General features: G+C 53.7%; 6 protein-coding genes across 6 annotated transcripts; 2 read left to right on the plus strand and 4 right to left on the minus strand.

The window, feature by feature from the left end:
• Positions 1-5,165: 5,165 nt before the first annotated feature.
• PRE3 (Proteasome subunit beta type-1) lies at positions 5,166-5,810 on the minus strand (the record flags this gene model as incomplete). Its single annotated transcript, XM_049346347.1, has 2 exons — positions 5,166-5,487; positions 5,536-5,810. 2 exons carry the CDS (start codon positions 5,808-5,810, stop codon positions 5,166-5,168), a joined length of 597 nt encoding a protein of 198 aa, XP_049196748.1.
• A 505-nt stretch (positions 5,811-6,315) lies between these two features.
• J4E93_008449 (uncharacterized protein) lies at positions 6,316-7,485 on the plus strand (the record flags this gene model as incomplete). Its single annotated transcript, XM_049346348.1, has 4 exons — positions 6,316-6,542; positions 6,591-7,100; positions 7,148-7,273; positions 7,338-7,485. 4 exons carry the CDS (start codon positions 6,316-6,318, stop codon positions 7,483-7,485), a joined length of 1,011 nt encoding a protein of 336 aa, XP_049196749.1.
• A 4,680-nt stretch (positions 7,486-12,165) lies between these two features.
• On the plus strand, positions 12,166-12,677 carry J4E93_008450 (uncharacterized protein; the record flags this gene model as incomplete). Its single annotated transcript, XM_049346349.1, is given in 2 exon segments — positions 12,166-12,169; positions 12,184-12,677. 2 exon segments carry the CDS (start codon positions 12,166-12,168, stop codon positions 12,675-12,677), a joined length of 498 nt encoding a protein of 165 aa, XP_049196750.1.
• Positions 12,678-15,380: 2,703 nt separating this feature from the next.
• Positions 15,381-17,582, minus strand: J4E93_008451 (uncharacterized protein; the record flags this gene model as incomplete). The annotated part of the gene is made up of 1 exon (XM_049346350.1): positions 15,381-17,582. One exon carries the CDS (start codon positions 17,580-17,582, stop codon positions 15,381-15,383), a length of 2,202 nt encoding a protein of 733 aa, XP_049196751.1.
• Positions 17,583-20,661: 3,079 nt separating this feature from the next.
• On the minus strand, positions 20,662-21,651 carry J4E93_008452 (uncharacterized protein; the record flags this gene model as incomplete). The annotated part of the gene is made up of 2 exons (XM_049346351.1): positions 20,662-21,610; positions 21,647-21,651. 2 exons carry the CDS (start codon positions 21,649-21,651, stop codon positions 20,662-20,664), a joined length of 954 nt encoding a protein of 317 aa, XP_049196752.1.
• A 1,167-nt stretch (positions 21,652-22,818) lies between these two features.
• On the minus strand, positions 22,819-23,960 carry J4E93_008453 (uncharacterized protein; the record flags this gene model as incomplete). Its single annotated transcript, XM_049346352.1, has 4 exons — positions 22,819-22,944; positions 22,996-23,447; positions 23,494-23,779; positions 23,853-23,960. The coding sequence occupies 4 exons, from the start codon at positions 23,958-23,960 to the stop codon at positions 22,819-22,821; spliced, it is 972 nt and encodes a 323-aa protein (XP_049196753.1).
• Positions 23,961-24,329: the final 369 nt, after the last annotated feature.

Consider the following 24,329-nt stretch of genomic DNA (forward strand, 5'->3'; position numbering starts at 1 on the left):
GCTAAAGACTCGATCTCACAGCCTCGCGCGATGTCGGTGTCGGAGACCTCCCGCAGAATAACTGCCATGCTGATGGGTATGGATGAAGAAGGAGGATTTCGTCGCAGGTGTCGTGAAGATTGGATGCTATAGTCGCGCGGCTGACTCAGCGCCTCAATGGGGCAGATGCATCTTGAGTGTCGCCCTTGCGCCCTTTTCGTGTCAAGTTGTGGAGCGAACGATGCGGCAGCTCAAGTTTGCTGCACCAATTCTGACTTGAGTGGTACACCGCCGAGGAAGGCAAGATGCATCGATGCGCTCTACACGAAGAGGGCCTTGTTTGTGTGTTTCTACAGAAGAGGTTCGTCGACGCTACTCCATGTCAGATCAAATTCTCACAGGAGCACACCTCTACTTGCGATGCCAGAGGGGGGCTACGGCTTTGCCGGGCGGCAGCTGGGCGTGTTGAGGAGGTCTATCCGATCAAACATGGGGCTCTTATTCATAAAGGGCTTCTTCCGTGGCTTAATCTCTTTCATCTCTACACGCGATGAGCGCGACGCGAGTATACTGGCTTGTCTTATCCTTCCATCTCTTTTGTCCGTTCGTCAAAATAGTCTTCAAGCGTCTCCATCCGCTGGCACATAGCCCTCAGCCAACCAACTCCAAATATTGAGTCCAATCTTGACGCCCTTCGTAACTGGCAATCCTGCATGCCAACTCTCCGCGTATCCAGTCCCATCGCTCCGCATATTCTCCCAAAACACCGCGTTCCCAGCAATCGGCTTGAAAATGATGCCTTTGCTAAGATCCTCCTTGGGCCCTCCCTCTTGCCGAACACCATCCGCGGAGACAGTCGCGGCCCCATCTTCACCACACTCGATAAATCGACACCAACTCTTATCCTCAGGCCTCTCCAAGCGCGGGAAATGCGTGCCTCCGCCCGTGCAATTTGCTTCCAGATACACCATGAAGGAACTCACGCGGCCGCTTTTCTTGGTCGCAGTGCTCCAGTCGTAGTGGTATGTGTAGTGACCTCCTACGCCATATCTCTGGCTCCAGAGTTTCTCGATGAAAGTATACGGCCGCCAGCCTTGGAACACACGGGCGCGCTCCTCGATGCATTTGACGGTTTGACTGCGGGGTAAGGGTGCTTTCTCTGAGTTGCGGATCGCGGGTTTGAAGGATTCGGTGCCGGAGGTCCATACTGTTGAGGGAGTGAAGTGGGGGTTGCTGCGGTTGTACTGTTAGTTGTGTTCGCTTCATCTATAAGTATGCAGCATGACTATTACATGGCAAGTCCCATGAAAACAGAGTCCTTTTCTATACCCTGGGATATCTCGAAGCAGTAGCAACCAAGAACAGACGTACCTCAAAGCAACCACTTCCTTCCCCTCTTCTTCACCAACAAACCCCTCAATATACACCACCAACGGCTCCCGACTCAGCACGTAAACACCCTTGTATGTATGCGCTGCGCAACTCAAATTCCGCTCCGGAATCACCAGATTTTCTAGATTGGCTTTTACATCACCTCCACCTCTCGCACCAGCGCTACTCGATGACACCGCATCGGTACCCGCATTCGAAGTAAGCAACGACGACAAAGGCGCGCCAGCGAGTATATACGCTAGCGCAGCGAGAAACCCATACTGAAAGACCGACGTTATCGATAGCGAGGACGAATACGAGGTACCGGACGACGACGATGCAGGCGCGGAAGAGGAACGAAGCATCGCAAAACCACGCAACACTCTCTTCTCCTTAAGCGCAGGCCCCACGAAAACAAAGAATGACGACAAGCAATAACCCAGATGCTCGACAGCGCAAAAACACAAGAGAAGAGACCGAAAGATTTGTAAAAGAGTGACGATGTGAAAGTCCACAAACTCACAAACCCACGCCCCTTCAAAAGGAAACAAACCAAGCCGCCCGCCGCACAGCGCACTTCCGCCCAAATGATTTCATCTGCAATTACCGCTTACCGCTATCAAGGGTCCCGACTTTCCTTTCCGCGCCGCGGCGCCTAGTCTCATCTCAGGTCTCACGTGTCATGTGTGCTTTATCGCGCGGAGTGGACTCTGCGTCAGATTACGCTCGGGACCACACGACACAACGTGGATCGCGCAGTGGCGTGTGCACATCTGTGGTCCTGGATGATTTTTGTTCCGAAAGTTCTGAACCCCTGGCTTAGGTAACTTACGGCTGAAATCTGGCTGGGCGCGAGGAACAGGGATGGGGGCGTCGGGGTTAATCTGCGTGTTGGTGGGCATGATTCATGGATGCGCTTGGTTTTGCGGCGGCGGTTTGGCATCCAGGGGCTTGGGTCTGTTGCCTTTTTTTGTGGTGAGACTGGCATCCTGGTCCGAGATAGAGACCTAGAATGGAGGGGCGGACTAGCTACCCCTCATGCGTGCTGTATGTACTTTTCGCATTCATTTGATGGTTCGCAAGGCTGTATGTTATTCAGTCCATGCGACCAGGACCCAGATCACCGCATGCAACGCTCTCAAAATTTACCAATGCATAATATCGAAACAATGTCCTCGAATTGCACCTCTATAAACGCCACCCTAATGGTGCACAAAAAGGTATCAAAACAAAGAATAGAAAAGGGTAGAGCATGAAAACGAAGCTCAGATGAATGAGACTTTGTCGTAATGTCATCAATCTCTCTTGAGGAAAAAAAGGACAAGCAGTTGGTATCCCAGAATCTACGCACACACACACACACCCAAGGAAGAAGAACACACTCGCTCGCATGCTGGGACCAAAGTCGTCACCTCGTGGGTTCTGGCATGATGTCTGCCTTCTCAAATTATGCCAGAATGCAAAGACTCTGGATGTCAAAATTATGCCGTGGCATATGGTTTGCGCAATAGTGGTATCCTCTGGTCGCTACTGGACGTGAAGAATCCTTCTGTTTGTTCGGTGTTGATCCGCAATCTTTCTTTGCCCTGTTCTGTTCTGCTGGCTTCGCTCATTGGAACGGACCGTAGCAGTAGTTGTGTAGGTCGGCGGTGAGATTACTGTTTTCCACTGTTTTCTCGTTCATGCTGCTCGGCAACTTCACGCGCGTAAAACTCGACTAACATCGTTCCATACGCCTCCATCTCTTCTAAAGGTACAGCGAGGCGGAAGTCATTCAATAGCAGAAATTGCAACTCCAGGTGGTTCAGTTCAACCAAGGGTAGACCGCCAACCTTGAACCTGTTAGCATGCGTTTTCATAATGTGTATCGGCCAACACAAACCTTTGCGTATCTCGAGTTTGTATAGAAGACGTCGGAGAAGAATTTGCTGGCGCATGTAACGCCGGCTATGACTAGACGATGTATGTTGAAGCTGTCAACAACAAAGAAGTGAGATAGATTCAGCGCATCCGCGCCGAGATCTTGTTGCGGGGGCGAAGGCGGCTGGGTATTGTCCCCTGGCGTTTGCGATGGCTTGCCCAAGGAGCCTGACGGAGGAGGGGTCGCCGCCTGAGCGGAAGCTGATGCGGGTCGTGCGTTGTCTGCCGGGGCCGGAGTTGCTGACATTGTAGACTTTGAGTGTTCCACAGACTGCTCATTAGCCTTGCGAAGACCAGATATAGGGCCAGCATTTACCCTCTCTGTCATTCTGTCGAAGTAGACGAGTAAACTCAAGAAGACCTCGTACGTGGTCGGGCAGTATTTGTGAATTCTACTCAGATAGCTCAGGATTGAGATGCTGGGGACGTTCTTGCCGTGGAAGGCCAGGACGCTGGTGGTCTGTTGGCTCAATCCCGCTGTGCCGTCTGATGGTGGGATTTGGCGGTGTAGATGATCATGCTGGCGATCGTTGGTTGTTGTGATTTTGGTCAAGAGTCCGGCAACCATTTCGATGATGTCCGAAACAGGCATCTCGCTGATCTCGTATTGAGGCCCAACCTCTGCAGGGTCTCGTCGCTGCCGCCGTGCGAGCGAGCGCGACTGAGAGAAGGGACTGGACTCATCGATGGCAAAACTCTGGATGTGTGACAGACTCTTGACTTTGATGCGCGTAGGAGAAGCTTCCGGCGATCGTAGGGACTGTGCTGGAGAAGGCTGGGGAACGGTTCGCGTGTTTGCGACGGCGGGGTCAGTGCCCGAAGGCGTCGGCTGCTGTGAGCGGGGGCGGAAAGTCGGACTGGGTGGTGTCGGTACTGCTTGGTCAGCAGCGGGTGCGGTAGAGTTTGGCTCTGAGCTGTTGTGGTGCTGCGACCGCTGGCTTGGTGTTGAGCTCGACTGCGGGGCTCCCGAATCCGCCATGGGAACATCAGCAGACGAAGCTACTGGCCGCGGCGCATTGGCGCTCGAAGACGGCGACGGGCGTACAGGCGTGTGATGGCCGGCAGGAGACTCTTGCGTCTGGTGCGTACTGCCGCCGCCAAACATGTTGGTGTGAAAGTGGTTCCCACCGAAGTCGCTCACCAGAAGCGAAGTCATTCCGCGCGAAACCAGGCTGTGCAGATGTCTGGGGTTCACGATAGTCTTGAACTGGAGGCAGGCGCGACACAAGGGCTGTGCTGGGTGCACCAAAGAGCGTGGTTCGAAGGCGCAGTGGATCGGTGAGAGGCGTCGGTCGTGTTGTTGAGCCTTATCGTAGAGAGCCCGAACGTGGACGCAGCTTAAAGAGGCGCAGATACCGCGTGCGAGCCTGCTCTACTCTGCCGTACCCAAAGCAAATTGGACGGCACGCGTCGTGTCAGGGTGAAGGGCAAGATGCGCGCCGAGTCGGGGCCCAGCGTGGTGAGTGATGAGGTGTTGTTGGAGAAAGGCGTGGGGATCGGACGTCACAGACCAACGACTGGCGAGATCAACGAGACCCTGGCCGCAATTCACCTGCACAGTCCCAGACGCATGTGACGACACTGTGCAGCCACCAAGAGCCGTTTCAGCACTCGATGCATCCAACTAGATAAACACAAGATGATAATTCTGCCACCTCGGCACGTCGCGCCACGTAAAATGCTGCACAGAACCAGAGGGCGAGGAGCCAAGAAAAGGCCGGTGACGAATGGGGCAATGCTGACAGTTGATTGGCCCGTGGCTGCGGTCCCATCCCACGCCCGTGGCCCAAGTTCCTGTGTAGATGATGCTAGCCAACTTGCTCTCTTTGATTTCATACAGCTCATTCAGGTATCATCATCATGTCGTACTATATCATACATGGTCATGACGAGTCCTACTGCTTGCCTGGCCCCTCGTAGTTCTGGTCTGGCAGATATAGATGCCTCTGCGCACCCTTGCCTGTGAGCACCACCATGCGAATCACACCGCCCGAGCTGCCGTCCCACTTGATGGCTTCTGAGAGCGCGCCCTTGACGAACTTGATGCCTTCCTCCTCGCTCATGTTCTCCTTCCAGTTTGCATCGCAGTATCCGTAGATGTACGTCGAACCCGAGCCACCAATCGCGTATGATTGCTTGTGCAGGGAGCCTCCGAGAGGGATAGAGTATACTTGGCCGCCGTGTCGGTGGTCCCATCCGGCAATGATGAGTCCAGCGCTGCATATACGTCAGTAACTGATGGTTGCGCAGCCGTGGCTTACTCACGAGAGTTGGTCCTTGTTGGAGTAGCACAGTTCTTGGAAGATGGCTGCCGCCGTCTGCGTCGTAGGTGGCTCGTCGTTGGTGGTACCGTACATGCCGAGGTGGTATTGAACAATGTCCGCGACAGCCTGTGTGTCTGCTGCCGATCCAGATCTGCAACACCAGATGGTGTCGTGGACTTGTGTGAGCTTGTCGGTGACTCGGTTCGCAATGTAGGCTCCGGTCGTTGTTCTGCTGTCGGCGGCTAATATGACACCGTCCTTGAAGTTGATGGCCATGCTGGGTACTGTCAGAAACTGAGAGGCAGCGGTTCGGGAAAGACAAACATGGATGTTCCGAGGCTACAATGGCTGTTAGTAATCTTGCAGCGCTCTAGAAAGTGTTGTATCTTACTTGACCTCTCCCTTCTTGAGGTGGTTCATGTCGACGTGAATGCCATCTGCGCGGTGTGAGCTTCCGTAGGCGACTTGTTTGTAGCGGCGAATGTACCTTCTCCCAACATGCCCGTTGACATCATCATTGCGAAGTGAGCTGGTCGAGTAGGCAGAAAGAGGGTTCGGGGGGACGATAGGTTGGAGCGGCGTATGGGGCGGGCGAGAGAAGCTGTGGGGTGGGTTGTTGCTATAGTGGTGGTGCAGGCAGCTCGACTCTACGCGGCTGATATTCCTTGGCATTACGCTACTGGTCTTAGTGGCCGGCTGCACCATGCGACACCCTCGAGGGCTCGCGTTCAGGCAATTGCGCGCTGGAACCTCAACTGCCTTATCGCGACTGTCGCTCCGAATGGTCGAGTCTTCTATTCCTTCTCGCTCTCCCTCACCTAGGCAGCTGTTCCCACGAAGTCGCTCGGCCCCTGAACCCAGATCAATCCTACGCCCCACCGATCCCGAAGTGCGACCAGGGAGCATGGCTTCGGCTCTCGACACCTTCATCTCCTACTTGAAAGTGCCGATTCTAGCGTCCTCTGGTGTCGCCGCGCTGCTCAGTGGCCTCCTCTACTTCAAACAAAAGTACGTCATCCTTGCAATGCCCGTTTTGGGTTTGGCTAACTCTGGCAGTGAGATCATATATCCCCGAGCCTTCCCTCCTGACGCCCGAACAAACGTCCCCAGACCTTCCCAGTTCGCCATAACCGACTATGAGGAGCTGTTTATCCCCACACCCGATGGCGAATCTCTGAGCGCCTTCTTCATTCGAGCCAACAAACAGCATGCGCGCAACGTAACGGTCCTCATGTTCCACGGCAACGCTGGCAACATCGGCTACCGACTTCCCATTGCAAAGATACTCGAAAACGAACTCCGATGTAATGTATTGATGTTGCAATATCGGGGCTATGGTCTGTCCTCTGGCAACCCCAACGAAAAGGGGCTCATGATCGATGCTCAGACTGGCTTGGATTACATCCGGCAGAGACACGAACTTCGGGATACCAAGATTGTTGTCTACGGTCAGAGTATCGGCGGTGCAGTTGCTGTCGGGTTGGCTGCTCGTAACCAGAGAGAAGGTGACATCTCCGGCATCATCCTGGAGAACACCTTTACTTCGATCAAGAAACTCATACCGACGTGGGTACCTTCAATCGGCTGTACATACCATCACTAACATCGTGTAGTGCCTTCCCTCCCGCTCGCTTCCTCACTCCGCTCTGCCACCAGATATGGCCGACTGAAGAGACACTTCCCAAGATCTCGAAGATACCCATCTTGTTCCTCAGCGGTCTCAAGGATGAAATCATTCCGTAAGCGCATATACTCACAAACGCTGAGTTTCCGGCAGGGATCTGTTTGCTAACTGTTTGACAGACCTTCGCATATGACCAAGTTGTTCGACGTCTGCAAAGCGCCAAAAGTCTGGAAGGAGCTACCCAACGGAAGTCACAACGACACCGTCGCAGAACCGCGCTACTTCCAATACATCGAAGAGTTTCTCAGCGAATTTGTAGCCCGTTGAAGCTTTCGCTGGATATTCATTAGTTGTTGGAGGGTTGACAAATATGCTGAGCCAGCCCCACGCTACTGCTTCACTTGAATAGCGCGAACCACAGGCTGTGCGCAGACAGGGAATTGGCCAAGTGCAAGCGTTTGATATGTCACTGGGCTTTTGCTATTGGAGGGACATCCGATTGGGTTCCGTGGTTTATACCCTCATTGGCTTTTGTTCCGAGACGTGCATTAGAGGTGTGCGGTTTAGGTCGACTGCGCGGGCAGCACATCTATGCGCTGTGAGCATGAGCATCAGTATCTCGGGGCAGCCGATGTGCACTTTGCATTTTCCAGCGCTCTGAAACGTAGGTGCATGTGTGCATATCCCCTGAAGCTGACCTTTTTGCGCCGACACTGGCTACGGAAATGTACTTTGGGTGGCAAAATGGCACCACATAGTTTCGAGATTGCGTCGCCGAGCAGGGCTCGCGAATATAGAGATCGCGATCGTATGCATGACCCTGCAGTAACGTGTGTATCTCCGTAAGCTAGCTGTGATTTGTGTTTACAAGCCGTGTCAGCTGTTCTTAGACTATTCATGACGGAGCAATTGATTTTTGCGTCGCAAGGGTCCAGCTTTACCGACCACGTGCAAGACCCGAGATGTGGGGTGATGACGGATCGCCAGGGGCGAGGTACATGTGCCCTAGGCAGCTTATCGGTACAAGATTTCTTGACACAGGGGATCCATTATCGAAAGATCATCCTTCACAGCCTCAGTCGCTTCGTTGCTGCATGTTACGCGATGCAATGCGTAACGAGTGGCCACGGGGACGACGTTATTCGGACCTACCGCCTGTGTCGGACGTGTACTCGCGACAGAGCTGCTATGGACCACGCACTTGGAGCCCCGCAAGGTTCCAGCCGGGTTCTTGAATACGAAGAGGCTCCATGTACGGTAGTGCCAACGTCCGCGTTTGCGACCGGCGCTGATTCGATGGTGATGGATCTGTGCTGGACCCTGCAACGGATGCTACCAGCGCCACTGCAGTAATGTGGGCAGTATCGCGAAGGCTTAACATTTCCCATGCTGCTTGCGACCGGAAGTGCATGCATCGGCTGCACGGAACATGGCAATCTTAGCATGGCAATCTTGCATTAGGCCGAAGCTCTATCCCATTTCAGCATTCGTAGCTACCCAGCCGAGCAAGTTGGAGACAACGACTCTTCAAGTGAGCAGACGTCAATTGAGATGAATTGAATAAGCTCATGATCTGCGGATCTATTCTTGTAACGCCACCGTCATTGTTGCACCCCGGCGGACGAGACAGACGTTTGATTCATTGCTCGCCCGGGTGTCGATCATGACCACGCGGGAACAAGTGTGGTGGCTGTGCTGTGGCGGCAGATCACTATTGTCGAGCGGTCACTCCGACTGTGGCGAACCGGCCTCACTCGCAGGCCAGAACCACTTTGCATGTTTGAGCAAACGGTTTTCGGGCCATTCATTTCAGCCGTCTGCCGAGCAGCGTGCCGAACCAAACCAAGTGCAGACTTGTCAAGCTTTGGCTTGCGCCGGCATGTTCGCGTTCATGGAAGCGAACGCTGTCATCTCGAGGCCCACTGTCGCGCTGTGGCGCTAGGCCTGTATAGGTCCCACAGCCATAGCTGCCCGCTCCATCTTTCTTCCATCCTCGTTTCGACGCACTCCCGCCGCAGGGTCACCAGGGGAGTACCACCGCCGAGCCAGCCTACCACCACTCAACAATGCCGCAAGATGCTTTTACCGGGTCCCCTGCCAGCTCCCTGCGCTGGCTCCATGCCTGGTCATCATCGTGACGCCCTAATCACGTCCACGCGGCATCCATGGCTTCTCCCTGCTTCCTAGACGGCCGGAGTCTTCTGGGCGGCTCAGTTCGTGCATGTCGCGTCTGCTCCACTACCCATACAGCCTCCTCGATTGGTCCGCCAACTCGCATGCATGTTGGGCCCGTTCCTATGGACGGCGTCGGATTACTTCATGATCTTGATCTAGGCGATGCTGTCATATACAAGCCGGTGCTAGTAGATACCCTGGTACCATGTCTCCCAGCACTTTTGTAGTCCAATACTTTCTTCTACTTTCCATGCAGGTTTTCACTCGACAAATTGACGCCAGCACCAGCTTGCGTTTCGGTATACAGAACAAACACTAAATTTCCGCCTACCAGAGATTGCTAGGAAGGGCCCGCTAAGCTTTGGTAAGATAGTCTAGGATCAGCGCCATCGGCCCATAGCATTCTAGAAACGGTATCACTCGCCACGTCCGATGATATACCACGTCTGCAACACTTGTTTTCTAACATTCCCTTGACTCAGGCACCCAATCTTCTCCTTGCTGGGCTTTTGGTGATCACTTCGCCTCCAAAGCATCGGTTCAGACCCTGTCACTCCACATCGATCCTGTCAGCCACGGGTAGCCTACCGACAGCCAATCAGGCTCGTGCTAGTAGCTGCGGCCAGCGGCGAGTGAAGCAGAAAGCTCGCGAGAACCCTCTGGCGGCCTTCCCGTTTCTACTAAGCTAGTCAATGAGCCCATCTCTGCGACCCTAGCTCCTACTATCTGCCGCACGTACGCTTGCCCATTGCGGTCCCTGCCGTTGCGCCGTCCCCAACCTCATAAGGCTTTGAGAGCTCGCTTCTGCCGTCTTAGTGGTCGTGTAATTCTGACCATCATCTTCGTTCCGCCTTAAGCGAGCTCCTTCTCCAGGTAGTACATCAACCGAAGCCGTTCATCTTCCCTCAAACGGTTTCTCCTACTGCCGGCATCTTTTTTTACATGCGATCACCTCACAGCCTCCCTTACCCACTGGCAAACCTTGATCGTCGTCTCTCCTACGAAGCGACTTACTTTCGGGTATCGTCCTTTCCGGCTTGCCACATCCCTTCAAGGATACGTTGATATAGAATTAGGTACGTTGTATTCTCCTATGTTCGGAAAATTTGGTTGAGTCGGGCCTTTACACATTCGTTTTTCTAGCACTCGTTGTATTAGTTGTAACATGGACTAACATGGCTTTCGTTTGGGTCCAACAGTGGGTGCCACTTCCTGTCGTTTACGAGCCACACATGGGCGACCTTCCTCCTGGTCCACGGTCTCACACCATGGACAACACAACAGCCAGTCTCGCACGTGAAGGAAACAATTCGACGTCGTTTCCCACGTCTCTCAAATCTCCCGACGGCAACGATCCGTTCTACTCCCAACTTAGCAGTCTACCCCAAGGTCAATTGCGACCCGACCATCGCTCATCAACGCACGCGAACGGAACCTACCAGTCCCAAGAACATGGTACTTCACCACTTAATATGGGCGCAATGATAGGCGCATTGCCCAACTACGGCGCAAACGACAATACTCCGATGAACCCGCAAGTACCACGCTCCCTATCGGGCGCATCCACCTCGGCTGTGGCATACCAGCTTGGGCAGAACCTACAAATGCCCGGTAACATGCCCGCTCATGCTTCCTATGGCCCTGGATTCGCTACAGGTCTTCCTCAACAACACTTTATGTCTCAACAAGGCTCACAGTACAACGCCTATCCTTCCTATCCGACAAACCAGCCTCGTCTAGCAGGCGTGGCGCCAATGCAGTCGCCCTACCAAAACTATCAGCAAGCGTCGCAGTACATGTATTATCCGGCGCCATACGGACAACAGGGCCAATTCAATCCTGGGTTCGGTGCACAGAACCAAATGTACGAAAGAAAAGCCAGCTCAACGAACCCGGGTATGCAAGGTCATGTTGCGGATTATTTGCATGGTGATGGCGGCTTCCCTGGTGTTCGGATGGCTACTGGAAACTACATGGGCGACACAAGCTCAATAATGTCTCCATACGGCGTACAGTTCGCGCAGTCTTCCGGTAAGCAAAGTTCGCGACTTGTTCTTGTGCATGTTTAACGTCGCAAAATGGTGCGTACAGCTACTGATGACCTTCCAGGCATGCCTCGCCCAGGGCCAGTGAGCTCCATACCTCGTGGACCGCCTCGCAAACCTAAACAATCTGGGCACGCACTTTGGGTCGGTAACCTCCCACCTGGCACCACGATAGTCGCTTTGAAGGACCACTTCTCCCGCGATGCTACCAAGGATATTGAAAGTCTGTTCTTGATTTCGAAGAGCAACTGTGCATTCGTCAACTACCGCACAGAAGCATCTTGCACGGCCGCAATGCACAGATTCCACGACTCACGCTTCAGCGGTGTACGTTTAGTCTGCCGCCTTCGACGCAGCTCTGCTCCTGCATCAGGGGTACCCACGGCACCTTCAGCCATGATAGGCCAGCAAAAGAATGTTTCTCGAGCAGCGACACCGACACAAGACAACATTACCGATGCTCCCACAGAAGACACAGCTGACTCGCCATCGCACAAGAGTGTTGAAGATGTTAAACCATCTGTAGACACTGCTACAAAATACTTCATCGTGAAAAGCCTCACGCTACAAGACCTTGAGCTCAGTGTTCGGAACGGGATCTGGGCCACGCAGTCTCATAACGAAGATGTCTTGAACAAGGCTTTCCAGGTGAGCGCACAATACTCTCCCCGCTGAAGACTGTTAACTAACAGAGTATAGTCTGCTGAAAATGTCTACCTCATCTTCTCCGCGAACAAGTCGGGCGAGTACTTTGGCTACGCACGCATGGCGTCACAAATCCTTGAAGATGGGTCTCCCACCATAGGCTCGGCACCCAAGCCCGAGGCCATCGTAGACGCGACGGATGTGCCAAAGGCGATCGCAACTCCAGCAACGGAATGGGCGCCGCGAGGAAGGATCATTGACGACTCTGCGCGCGGCACAATCTTTTGGGAGGCAGAGCTACCCGAAGGAGACGGCGAAGAAGAAGCACAGGACAAAGACGACAAGACTGAGAGAGACGATGCGCCGCAACAAATTGAAGCCGACACCTCAGCCGTCCCGCAGAGCTGGGGCAAGCCTTTCAAAATTGAGTGGGTCTCTACGAACCGTCTTCCATTTTATCGCACCCGTGGCCTCCGCAACCCATGGAATGCGAATCGCGAAGTCAAGATTGCGAGAGACGGCACAGAACTCGAACCCAGTGTTGGAGAGCGCCTGGTCCAGATGTTTCATCGAATGGGCCCGTCGGCTACTGGCGCACCGGTAATGCCGCCCGGTGTAGCCACCGGCATGATGCCCCAGATGCGAACATTCTAGGCGTGTGTCAGGCCTCAATTGGGCTCATTGCATAGCAATTGATGTACCAGACGTTCGCTTACCGTTGAACTCGGTTAGGACGACTTGGAGCTTGAGAGGTAACGATGCGCCTCTTTGTTGCAATTGGAAGAATTTTGTCGGGCCCTCCACTGCCGGGCAGTGGGCGCTGGATTGAGCTCTTCCGCATTCATTCGCTTCTGCCATCTATTATCACTGAGGAACGAAGACTTGACGATGACATGATCTTTTAATAGGCAAGACGAGATCAAGAAACACGAAGGAAACGAAGCTAGTGCTTGGATTCGTGTGGGTAATTGGGTATGCTCTCCTTCCCACATCGTTCTCTTGTCACCGTAGTTTCATCGGAGTTATCCATTTCTGTATTCTTATCACTCTCATTCGTAATGTAACATACTCTCCTGCATTATCCCGCTCGGACTTGTCCTGTGTTTTGCGCGCAAACCCCGGTTGTTACTTGAACCGCAGCCCCTGCTCATGGTCTTTTCAATTTGTCCATATTTCGTACATGCAGAACTTGACTTTATCTTGATCGGCCCTTTCAGGGCTGGCAGGGTCGCAGGGAGGTTCTCGACCTCTTCGTTCTTGTTCTGGCCCTTATTTGCGTCTAGTGTCTCCGGGTAGGGATACCCACCCTCGCGGGTTACCTGGCCGCGACCTATGAAAAGGCTCCTGGACAGACACACCGGGGAGGAGCATCATGATCAGCCCACTGGTCTGTCGGCAAAAACACCCTGGCCACAACGAATGCTCAGGTAGGAAAGTCGCCATCATGACTACAAGGTTCAATGTCCGTACAAAACGACCGACGCTAGACATCTGCAACATGCCTCCCAGAATCGTCATGATGCAACGTAAACTTTACGCTACCTCCACGTGTCCTTGCACATGCTCAAGTGAGCAACAACATGCGCTCCCTCGGTAGTCCCATCACACTTTGCAGAGCACCCAGGTACGTAGAACAAGGATCGCACCCAAAGCCAAGCCCAGCAACCCGCGCATCTCCGGACGAAACTTTGAAAAGCCTCATCCCCATCCATCGCTTCCGAGCTTGCCATAGTAGCCCCAACGCTTTCCGCACACCCACACACACTCACACATGGACCAAATATGGCAACGCCGTTATACCCGAGCAACAGATGACAGCTAAACAAGCGGAAACGCAGAATGCAGAAGGACAGTGCGAAAAGGCACAAACTTTCCCACACCCCAATAGTCACATATGCACATCCTTCACTATAACCAATCCAAGCCAAAAAAAAACCCACAACCCATGCCCCATCGCGCAATTCTAGAACCCAACCTTGTTTCGCACACGACACACAAGCCTCAAAGTTACACAGCAAGCATCGCAATCTAGATCGACTCAAACCTCGATGCCGCGTTATCCGCTGGCATGCCATTTCACACTTTTGCCCATGAGCGTCTGTGCGTTACTTTGTCGCTGGCCAAAAACGCCGGTGTGCCGGTTCTCCTCTCACATCTCACGTCTCTTAACTCTCTTTCGAATTTTTAAGTGGGGAAGGAAAGAGGGAGAGAGAGGGTCCGCGGAAGGCTGAGCTCGGGCCTCGCGCTAGTACCCGTGGTGGCAGGCTGATGAGTAATGGCGGTTATGCTGGATCGCGATTGCTCTTTGGTGCTGTTGAGGTGTGGGATTTGACACGCTCCGGCGTTTTGGTCAAGTGGTGGGTTGTTTCTTTTTGGTGTTCGGTCTTTCCGATTTCGGCGGTGTGTAAGATGGGTGCATGTTTGGAACCTAGGTACCTCTTGGTAGTAGTGGTGATGGCTACATACACCTGAAGAGGGAGGTGGGAAAGAAGAAAGGGGGAACAGGGGGTTCGTGATGTTGCTTCTCTTGTTGGAGTTACTTGCTTCCTCGGTCTGTTTGTACCGAGCGTGCGTTTTAGTGGGACGCACGTGTACCTAGGTACGTCTTCCTCCCTTGAGGCTTCATCAAAACTGTATCTTGGGTAAATCGTGTAGAGCCTTGTCATCGGGTTTCGACACTCAGCTTTCCTCGTTTCCCGGTTTCTTCTCGCTCGCGGTTAGTCTACCCGGTGTGCACGACTCGCTCACGGCATTTTCCGCTCTTTGGGTAGTCTTTGGGGTGGCATGGCCTTTTCCATCTTGAAATGGCCTTTGTTCTGTTTAGTCTTCAACGCGTTCCCTAGTAGGAGCGCTTATAGTTATCTTTTCTGGTTATTAGGCCGGAGCCATGCTATGATTACCATCACGTGACCTCAGTTGCGTCGCGGAGTACCTAGGTACCTCGGTAGGTATGGAAGACAACTCACCATGGTTCTGACGGTTCATGTGCAGTCAAGCAATCGGACTGCAAGATCAGAAAACATGCTTGAAGTAGCGTTTGTCCTCATTGGAGACATGAAGGCAAGTTGTTCGCCGCCAAAGACACAGAGCCGCGACGCCCTGTGGAGGGTGAAGAGTAAACAAGAGACAGGTACAAGGAAAGAGTCATGTGCATACAAGTATCAAGATCATGAAGAATACGCTGGTGCGTTATCGCAGGAAGAAGACGGTTGCACCAGTTGCCAGCTGAACATGTATTGATGCGTTGAACGTGCTAGGTACGTTCTATAACCAAAGTACAGGCTTTGTGGCACCGACCTGGTCGCTATGCTTGCAGTCCCAGAGACGGCAGAGCAATTCAAATGGATCAAAGCCTCCCTACAGCTTCAATTCCCTCACAGCCTCAACATCCACCGTAACAACACCCTCAATCTCCCCCGCGCTGTGTCCAAACAAGAACTCATACTGCCCCCGGTCCACCGCCCACTTCCCCCTCCCCTCATCAAAGTAAGCAAAGTCCTTATTCTTGACATCCAACCGCACAGTCTCCTGCGCACCAGCCTCAAGAGCCACTTTCCGGAAAGCCACAAGAGTCTTCACCGGATGCTCTGCAGCCTTCTCCTTCCTACCCACATACAGCTGGACCACCGTAGCGCCAGCAACACTTCCCGTGTTCTTGACCACAACGCTCGTAGAAAAGTGACCAGGTGAAGACTGCTCAACGCTCGCCTCAGTAAAAGAGAACGTCGTGTACGACAATCCGAAACCAAAGGGGAAATGGATCTTATCCGCAGCGATACGATCGTAATGTCTGTAGCCCACAAAAACACCTTCTTCGTACTTGACAGTAAGCTGCCCCGATTCATCCCGCGTACCAGGGAAATGGCCATGCGCAGGCGCGTCTTCAATGCGTTTAGGCCACGAGATAGGTAAATGGCCAGAAGGGTTCACGGCGCCGGATATGATATCAGCGATTGCGTTTCCGGCTTCTTGACCCGGGAACCAGGCTTGAATGAGCGCGGAGACGTTGTCGAGCCAGGGCAGGGCGACAGCTACACCGGTCGAGTTTACGACGATGGTTCGCGGGTTCACGGATGCGACTGTTTCGACGAGCTTGTCTTGGGAGCCTTCGCGAGGCAGGTGGAAGCCGACTTGGTCTTGGCCTTCGGTTTCCCAGACGGGGGTGTGGCCTGTGAAGATGATGGCTATGTCGCATTCTTCTGCGAGGGCTTTGGCTTCGGCGGCCATGTCGAGATCGTGCTCGGAGGCGTACATGAAGCCTAGTCTGAATCCGGGGAGACCAGCGAGAATGTCTCCTTTTGAGTCGCCGGCGGGTGGCTTGGAGTGGACCTGGATTTCGCAGGGCTTGCCTGCGGTGAATGGGACGCGAAACTCTTTTTCGGGGTTGCCGCCGAAGAGGAAGCCCATGGCATCTGGTGAGTTATGCTTTTGCTCGTAGACGAGCTCGCCGTTTACGTGAACGACTGTAGGGCCGATGCCTGAGCAGCCGAGATAGTGAGATCCAGATTCGCTGGGAGTAAACACGGTGGTAAATCTGACTTCGCTGTCCTTGGCGCTCTGTTCGAGCAGAGGAGAAAATGCCGCTTCTTTATAGCCATGCTTTGTCTTGATGGGTTTACTGGTGTTGCCCTGGTTGAAGAGTTCCATTTTCCAACCGTCTTTCCCCTCAAGATCTTTGCAGCCTTTCGATAGAGGTGGGATGAGTCGATACGTGGCGGCTCCCTTGGCGAACTTGAACTCCACGTCGTTTCCGTAGGCAGCTTTGAGACCTTCTTCGGGGGTGATGCGGTAGTGGGCGTTCAACGAAGCACTTCCGCCACCGTGAATAAGAGCCTCCTTAGCTAGACCGAACAGCCCGATCGTCTTGCCCTTGACCTCTTCCTTCCTGAGCGGCAAGACACCGTCATTCTTTAGTAGAGTAATACCCTGTCCGGCAACATCGCGGATAAGTTTGCTATGCTTCGGGTCGACGATAGACTGCTCAGGCGGAATATCCGGGTTCTCGAACGCGCCAACCTTCTCGATGAGATTCAGAACGTTCCTCGCTCGCTCAGTGATGGTGGCTTCGGTGACCTGGCCCTTCTTGACAGCCTCAAGGACAGCATCGGTACTGCGCCACCTCGTCGGACCAGGCATCTCTAGGTCCAATCCAGCGTTCAGCGAGTCGGCCGTGGAATTGGTACCACCCCAGTCGCTCATGACAAGTCCTTCCCATCCCCATTCACCACGCAGGACTTGCTTGAGGAGGAACTCGTTCGAATCTGCATGTGTTCCGTTGACTTTGTTGTAAGATGTCATAACAGCTAGGGGATTCGCTTCCTTGATGGTGATTTCGAAAGGCTTCATGTAGATTTCCCTCAGTGCACGCTCAGACACAATCTCGTTGACCTTCAGGCGATCCGTCTCCTGCTCGTTGGCTACAAAGTGCTTGATGGTCGCTGCGATGCCTTTCTCTTGTAGCCCGCTGACGACATTGGCGGCCATCTTGCCAGCAAGATACGGGTCTTCGGAGAAGGATTCAAAGTTGCGGCCACCGAGGGGATGTCTATGGTTGCACATGGTGGGCGCAAGACTGAGGCTTCGTTAGCAGTGAATATGCGCGTCGTACATCACCAGACATACAGTACTCGCGCACTCTTCGTCTTAGTCTCTTCAGCCAACGCATGGCCTATATGCTTTGCATTCTCAGGATTCCACGTCGCGGCTGAACATACTGCAGCAGGGAAACATGCAGCTCGTGTTCCTCCTGTGAACACTTCGCCACGTGCACCGTTCGGTCCATCGCTAGTCTACTGTGCGTCAGTCACTGTACAGTAAATCGAAAGTTGCAGAGCAAAGTCCTACCTTGATAGCGGGAACGCCCTTATCAGGTACAGGAACAGTTTCCCAAAAGTCCTTCCCAGCAAGAAGCGATATCTTCTCTTCTAGCGTCAGAGACTGGAGGACAGTCTCAACTTTTGAACCCATCTTCTCAGCAGTGTCGTAGAGGAGCAATTGCCCAGAAAAACTCAACAATCGTGTGAATGAACCACGCGCTACCGTCTATTCGCCCGTAGTGACAGATATACTCAACAAAAAGCACCTTGCAACGAAAAGGGTATCACCGCTCTACACATCCCCCCTCCACCGCGCACGACCCTCGATATAAGTACCTCCAACGCCGCTCCTCCGCGCTCGCCTCCAATCCCACACGGGAATCCTGACCGTCTCTCCGGGAAAGCACACCATAGTCGACCGCATCGGTGCATCTCGAGACGCTTTCGGGTGGAGAATTGGGGGAACACATTCGCGCATCATTGGCGCGTCTCGAGATCTACCGTAGTGGCACTCGTAAGCGTGCCGAGGTTTTGCCATGACGGACGGCCTGATCGTGCTCTGATTCGTACCTTTGCTGTTGGCGAGCCGTCGGCAGCGCTTTCGCCGAGGTTTAGCCGCGAGGGTAGGCTCGGAGTTTACCCACTAGACGTCAGATGATACGTGGGATGTGGTTTAAATACGAACAGGCCTGTGTTGTAGGAGTGATGAGTAAACGTCTGAGGTCGGTGAACACACTGGACGTTCGATGGCAGACTGCTGATGGTGTTCTCAAGTATCAAGTGTCCTCTGGTGTTGCTGGTTGCTGGTTGCGCTGCTTGCTGAGTCAGATCTCGATGCGGCAAACTTCCGAGGCTCAAACGGCAGTCGCAGGGGGACCCACGTTGGCTTGGCTGGCGCCGCTGTGGTGCCAGGTGAAGCTTTTTGAGAAAACTATACGTCATGTTGTGTTTCTGATGGCATTGCATTTCTCTACAGCCTCAAAACTTCTCTGCAAGACGACCGTCTGATATCCCACATATTCTAGCATTTTCAGGTGTTAATTTGTTTGTACATTATCTGCTTTTGAGGCGCACAACATGGCTGCTTCGACGAAGAAATCTGGGGAAGTCGAGCCCACGGCGAGCCGGCGGCATCCGCTTCAGCGATTTGACTCTCCATCCAAGGGATTTTCGGGCGCGTTGCACGTAAGTAAAAGAGAAATCGATATCGAGAACGCATTGGCAAGGTCAAATGTTGACGAGTATCTACGTTATAGGTTGCTGGTCTCATCAGCTTCTACAGTTCCTTCAAGTTGTATGTTTGCATCCCGCCAACTTTGCACCTAGCTAACACGAGTCCAGCCTAATTGATAACCCAAATGTGTTTGTATGTATATATCCATTGCATATTTTACAACGTCTCCGAAGATGTTGTCATTGCATGCCGTTGTCAGTCTAACACACGCAGAACTCCTCCTTCGGCTGGCACCTCCAATTCCTAACCATAATCGGCCTCTCCCTCTCAACCCTAACCTTCCTCTTCGGCCTCATCGCAGACCTCACCTCAACCGCCCTCTCCGCCTCTTCCACGCTGCCCTCAAATCCACCCGCCGTCGCCCTCTCAGACCACCTGTTCCGACTAAAAAACTACCTCGCGCTCGTAGCAGCGCCGATTGAAGCCACCATAAGTATTCTGTACTGGACGTTGAAGGCTATTGATGGGAAGCTTTTGGTGCAGCCGTATGTTGTCTTCTTTCTTAACCCTCGATTTCCGAGATTTGGTGTTGTTCCCGTGACGTTTGTTTTTTGCTGACAGGAGGATGATAGGGATATACCGCTACCACCCGCAATCTACGATATAGGATTCCATCTCGTCCCTGCTGTTGTTTTGGCCCTGGATTACATTTTGCTTTCGCCGCCATGGCCTACCACGCCGATGAATGAGTCTGCGCCTATGATCACCCTCGCTCTCTCCACCGTCACCGCGTTTACGTATTGGATCTGGATCGTAAGATTATCCATTCTCCAAAACGCTCAAGTACACTCAGCTGACCACACACCATCTTCTAGGAAATCTGCTTTTTGCAGAACGGCTTCTACCCTTATCCCATCTTCGCGATGCTCACGACGAATCAGCGGATTGGGCTGTTTGTTGTGAGTGGGGTGATTATGTGGGTGGTAGGTGGCTTGTTGAGGGTGCTGTATGCGAAGATTAATGGGTATGAGAGTGTGGAGCATCTGGAGAAGGTACGGCGGAATAAGGTCATGGGCGGGAGTGGGAAGTGGGAGTAGGAAAGGAAAGGTACGATGATTGTTATACGACTAGATGATGTTATGATGCGCGGAAGGTATGGAGGCGTGACATGGGGGCGAATGGGGTAGACAGAAACATTACAGATGGGTATTAGAGTGGCGGTGGAGTCATGGATCAGATCTAGAGGTTACGAGTTACGCGAACGGAAGACAACAAACTCTCTATATTAAACATGTAAGGGAGAAAACAGCGATACTGTACACGCCCACCCGCTTCCTACCAGCAATCACATGCTCGCAGGCAAAGTGCACAGTAGAGTAAGGCATAGAAATGAAAAGAACATGCCTGAGTATCTGTCCAGCGATCCCCATAGCGCGCCTCTCTTGAGATATCGTATTAAATCATATCGTATGTCGCTATTCGTCGCAGCGTGTAGAAAATATGGACCAGAAAGAAACGCAGGAAAGTAAGTCGCATGCATAAGTCGGTAGATGGAACGAGCGTGAACAGTCGGGTATCTGCTACAGCACGGTGAAGCCGAGCGTAGGTGTCGCGTTGGGATGGGAAAGAGGGCACAATGTCCAAGCGCTCAGCTTGTAGACGGCGAAGGTGGAGCTGTGATGGTACGTTGGTCATCGTCATCTTGGTCCTGTTGCTGGTAGGCGCTTGCGGTGTTGTAGAGATGGCTGGTGTACTGGAAGGCCTGTTGATCAGGCCCAATGCCGTAGGAGTAGGTGGGATACTGGTAAGCATTGTTCTGATGGCCATGGAAGTTACCATAAGCCGTTTGGTGGAACGAAGGTAGAACATTCTCCTTGTTATCATACTGGAACGGGTCGTTGAAGGGTTTGTAAGAGTTGAATGCAGGTGCAGGAGATGGAGATGGTTGGTGAGTGAAGCCAGATGTAAGATAGTTCATGCCATTGGGCTGCGAGAATGGAACGTCATCCTCGTCTTGGTAAACGTCAAACTGCTTTCGCTTCGGAGCACGATTGTTGTGGCTATGGTTGTAGCCAGGACGACCGCCATCATCATCGTATTGGTTGCGGCTGAGAATAGGAAACACGGGCCGCTTAGACTGTCTAGTAGAGCGGCGAGTAGTGTTTGCATCAAGGCTGGCGAGAGCAGGTCGCCGACGTACAGGCTGAGGGCTCTCAGTCTTGATCTCGACCTCATCCTCTTCATCAGACTCCGAGCACGAGATCCTGCGCTGGCGTTTGAAAGACCCTAATGGGGTGAAGATGAGCTCAGTAGCTTCGACTACTTGAGAGTTGAGCTCCAGCTGTTCGACGACAGAGCTGTCCTTTTTTTGGTTCCTCTTACGCCGCATCTCTGGGGTAGCAGAGTCGAAGATGTCCATGCCAGGCCAGTAGACCCCTTTGAGCTTGGTCGACTCGCTGACGGCCATGGGGTCTGCGACCTCAGCAGGTTCATCTTCAATGGCACATGAAGCCGCAGCGTTGTATCGGTATGACCTCCGGCGCTGCTCGCTCGGGTCGGAGTATTCACTGGAAGTATCATAGTCTGGGTTGGTATAGCTGCGAGAGCTGGCGCGAGACTCTGTAGGCCAGTACTGCATATGAGGTGCGAAGGTATTGCGATTGCGGAGCGTCGGACCGGATGGTTGCGGTGGAGAAGGCGACTGCTCCAGCTTGATCATCGTGTGCTGCTGCTCCGACAGGCGTGGATCGAGGAGAGTGCTTGCGGCGGCGCGACGTAGAGGACGTGGCGCGGGGGCCTCGATCTTGACTGGAGGCGTCGGCCGGGCTGCATCAGATGGAGTCAGTATCAGTCTCAAGTACAATCAGATGCAGGAGGTAGCTGTACCAGCGGGTCTCGCGCGGGTACGGCGTTTGTCCTTCTGATTCATCCGCTCCGACATGAGCTCTTCGACAGCCCATTCGGCATACCACTGGTCGTACGTCTCAATGAGCCGGCGGGATGCATCCTCGTTGGTGGAGCGGACCTTGACCTTGTAGTAGTTGGATAAGTGGCCTTTGCTGGCGATGTGGGTGAGTAGATGCGAGACATCGCTGAAGTTTGGCTTCTTGGGGCAAATGTTGCAGTGAAGCGGAATGTTGGCCATGCCGAAAGCCTGGCGAGGCTGCACTCTATCAAGGTGAAAGCTGCAGTGTGGATGCGGTGTTTGTAAGGAGCGTAAGTGAAACAAGCACAAGAGCAGCGCAGTAGTGAAAGCAAAGAGCGTTGCGAAAGGAGCGGGCTGAAGGTGGAGAAGGCGAAGTGACGGTGGGAGAGGTGCTCATGAGAGACCTAGTACAGAGATGGCTGCCGGTCACCGCGGTAGCTCCTAGCCCATTTCCTGAGCGAATAAATGGAAAGCAGGTGAGGCACCAGCACTTGTAAGGAGACGAGAGGAAGGTACCGTGTCGCAATGAGAGAATTGCAGCAGGAAGAGGTCTGTTGGTGGTGTTCTAGCAGGCAGAGCACGTGGGGGCTCGGCACTGACCAAAGAGGAAGCCACCCTCACTTTCCTCCCGCTTTGTGTCTCGACGCCTATGGGAGAGACGCGAGTTATTAGATAGCGGGAAGACAGGCTTTGAGTGAATAACACACGGAAACGAATACAGGTGAATGGTCATGAAATCTACAAGCACGATGCGACACAACTAGCATTTGTTGATGGCATTCTCGCTTACTTACCTAAGCATCTACGGGTGACTGAGCGAGGCATGCAGCTGCGCATTGGTTAGTATACGCGGTGAAATGCGAGAGCAGTGGTCACATACTACACGGGATCTACCTCTTCCAGACCTGGATACTTGAGCAGACTGAGACCAGCAATCCCAAAGACGGTGTGGAAGACGTCGACCATGTCCCCAGGCCGGTCTGCGAGACCACCTAGATCCGGGTCCTATCGTTCATGGTCAGATGGCGACGATGCTGAAGAGAAGACACTACCCACCTGGCACTGCAGGATGAAGCTTGTCAATTTCTGACCGTCTATCCAGTGCAGCTTGTCTAGCATGGCCATGCTGCTCATGACCCACCAGCTGTAGCAGACGTCTTCCTTCTTCTCTGGCCGGCCGTTGAGGCCTCCGTTCTTGAGTTGTCGTTCGCTTAGCCAGGCGCCCAACTTTTCTTGGTTGACAAGGTCGAGTCTCCCCGCGATGGTCAGTGCGCCGACACACGTGAACACCTGACCAGAGTGCGACTCGGCCCCGGGGCTGGTACCGTATCCGCCGTCAAAGTTGGCGCACGAGTTGACGTATTGGGCGGCCTTGTCGACATCTACGAGTTCAAGCAGGCCCATGAGAGACAGGGCATTTAGGGCGCCGTAGAGAAAGCGGGTATCTTGCTCGCCCCACTCATCGCCTGCAAAGGTGCCCGTCTCGCGATCTTGCAAATCCGCGATGACTACCTTTATGAGTAGACTATCACGGCGAAGCTGCAGATGACTTACATTTTGCAATTTTGAGGCGGGCGCCGGGGCTGCGCTCTTCAAGCTCACCGAAAGCGTCAAGCGTCGCGAGTATTTGCACGCCACTAACGGTATAGAGCATATGGGCATCATGGCCCGGCGCAGCACCGAGGCCGCCATTATCATGCAGACACGAGATGACAAAGTCGAGGATGTTTGCGCGTGGAAGGGCGTCTGGGCGGCCCAGGAGATGCAGGGCCGTCAGTCCCCAGTAGAGGCCGTTGAGGCGCAGATGTTCGGTGAGCCAGTACTCGAGCTCATCTTTGCGCTGCAGCGGGTCAGCGCGGGATTGGATGGCCGGGAGCTTGCGCGGCCACATGGACTGGGGACGGGCTACGCACAGTGTCGAGGCTCTGGATGTAGGCGACGTGCCTGTCGACGAAGAGGTGCATCTCGCTGGGCAGGCTGGCCATCCCAGCAGCGCGCCCGGGCCCGGAAACGAGAGACATGTTAGACGGGTGTCAGATGTGGGAGGAGTTGGTGGGAGCTGGCGGCGCGGGAGGGTCTAGTCGAGGCAGCATGCATGGCGCCGACAGGGTCTCATAATTTCTGAAACGAGACTTGGCACATGAAGCATTATGGATTTGGCAGCCGCGACAGCCTCGCCATTGATGCTATGACGATGCAGAGGTGCTCGATAGTCTGCCGTCGATAGTGCCGTCTACCCAAGTAACGTGTGTTCACCGCCAGGCGGCACTACGCCCGCCATGGACAGCCCAGTGAGCCGTTTGCGATAGTGATAGCGCTGGTGGGCCGAATTGGGGGGTAGGGGTGGTGGCAGCGTCGCGCCCTCGTACTGTACCTGGGGCCGTGCGCCG

Source organism: Alternaria ventricosa, assembly GCF_023758065.1.
Source record: "Alternaria ventricosa strain BMP 2768 chromosome Unknown scaffold_16, whole genome shotgun sequence".
In the NCBI taxonomy this organism is placed as follows: Eukaryota; Fungi; Ascomycota; class Dothideomycetes; order Pleosporales; family Pleosporaceae; genus Alternaria; species Alternaria ventricosa.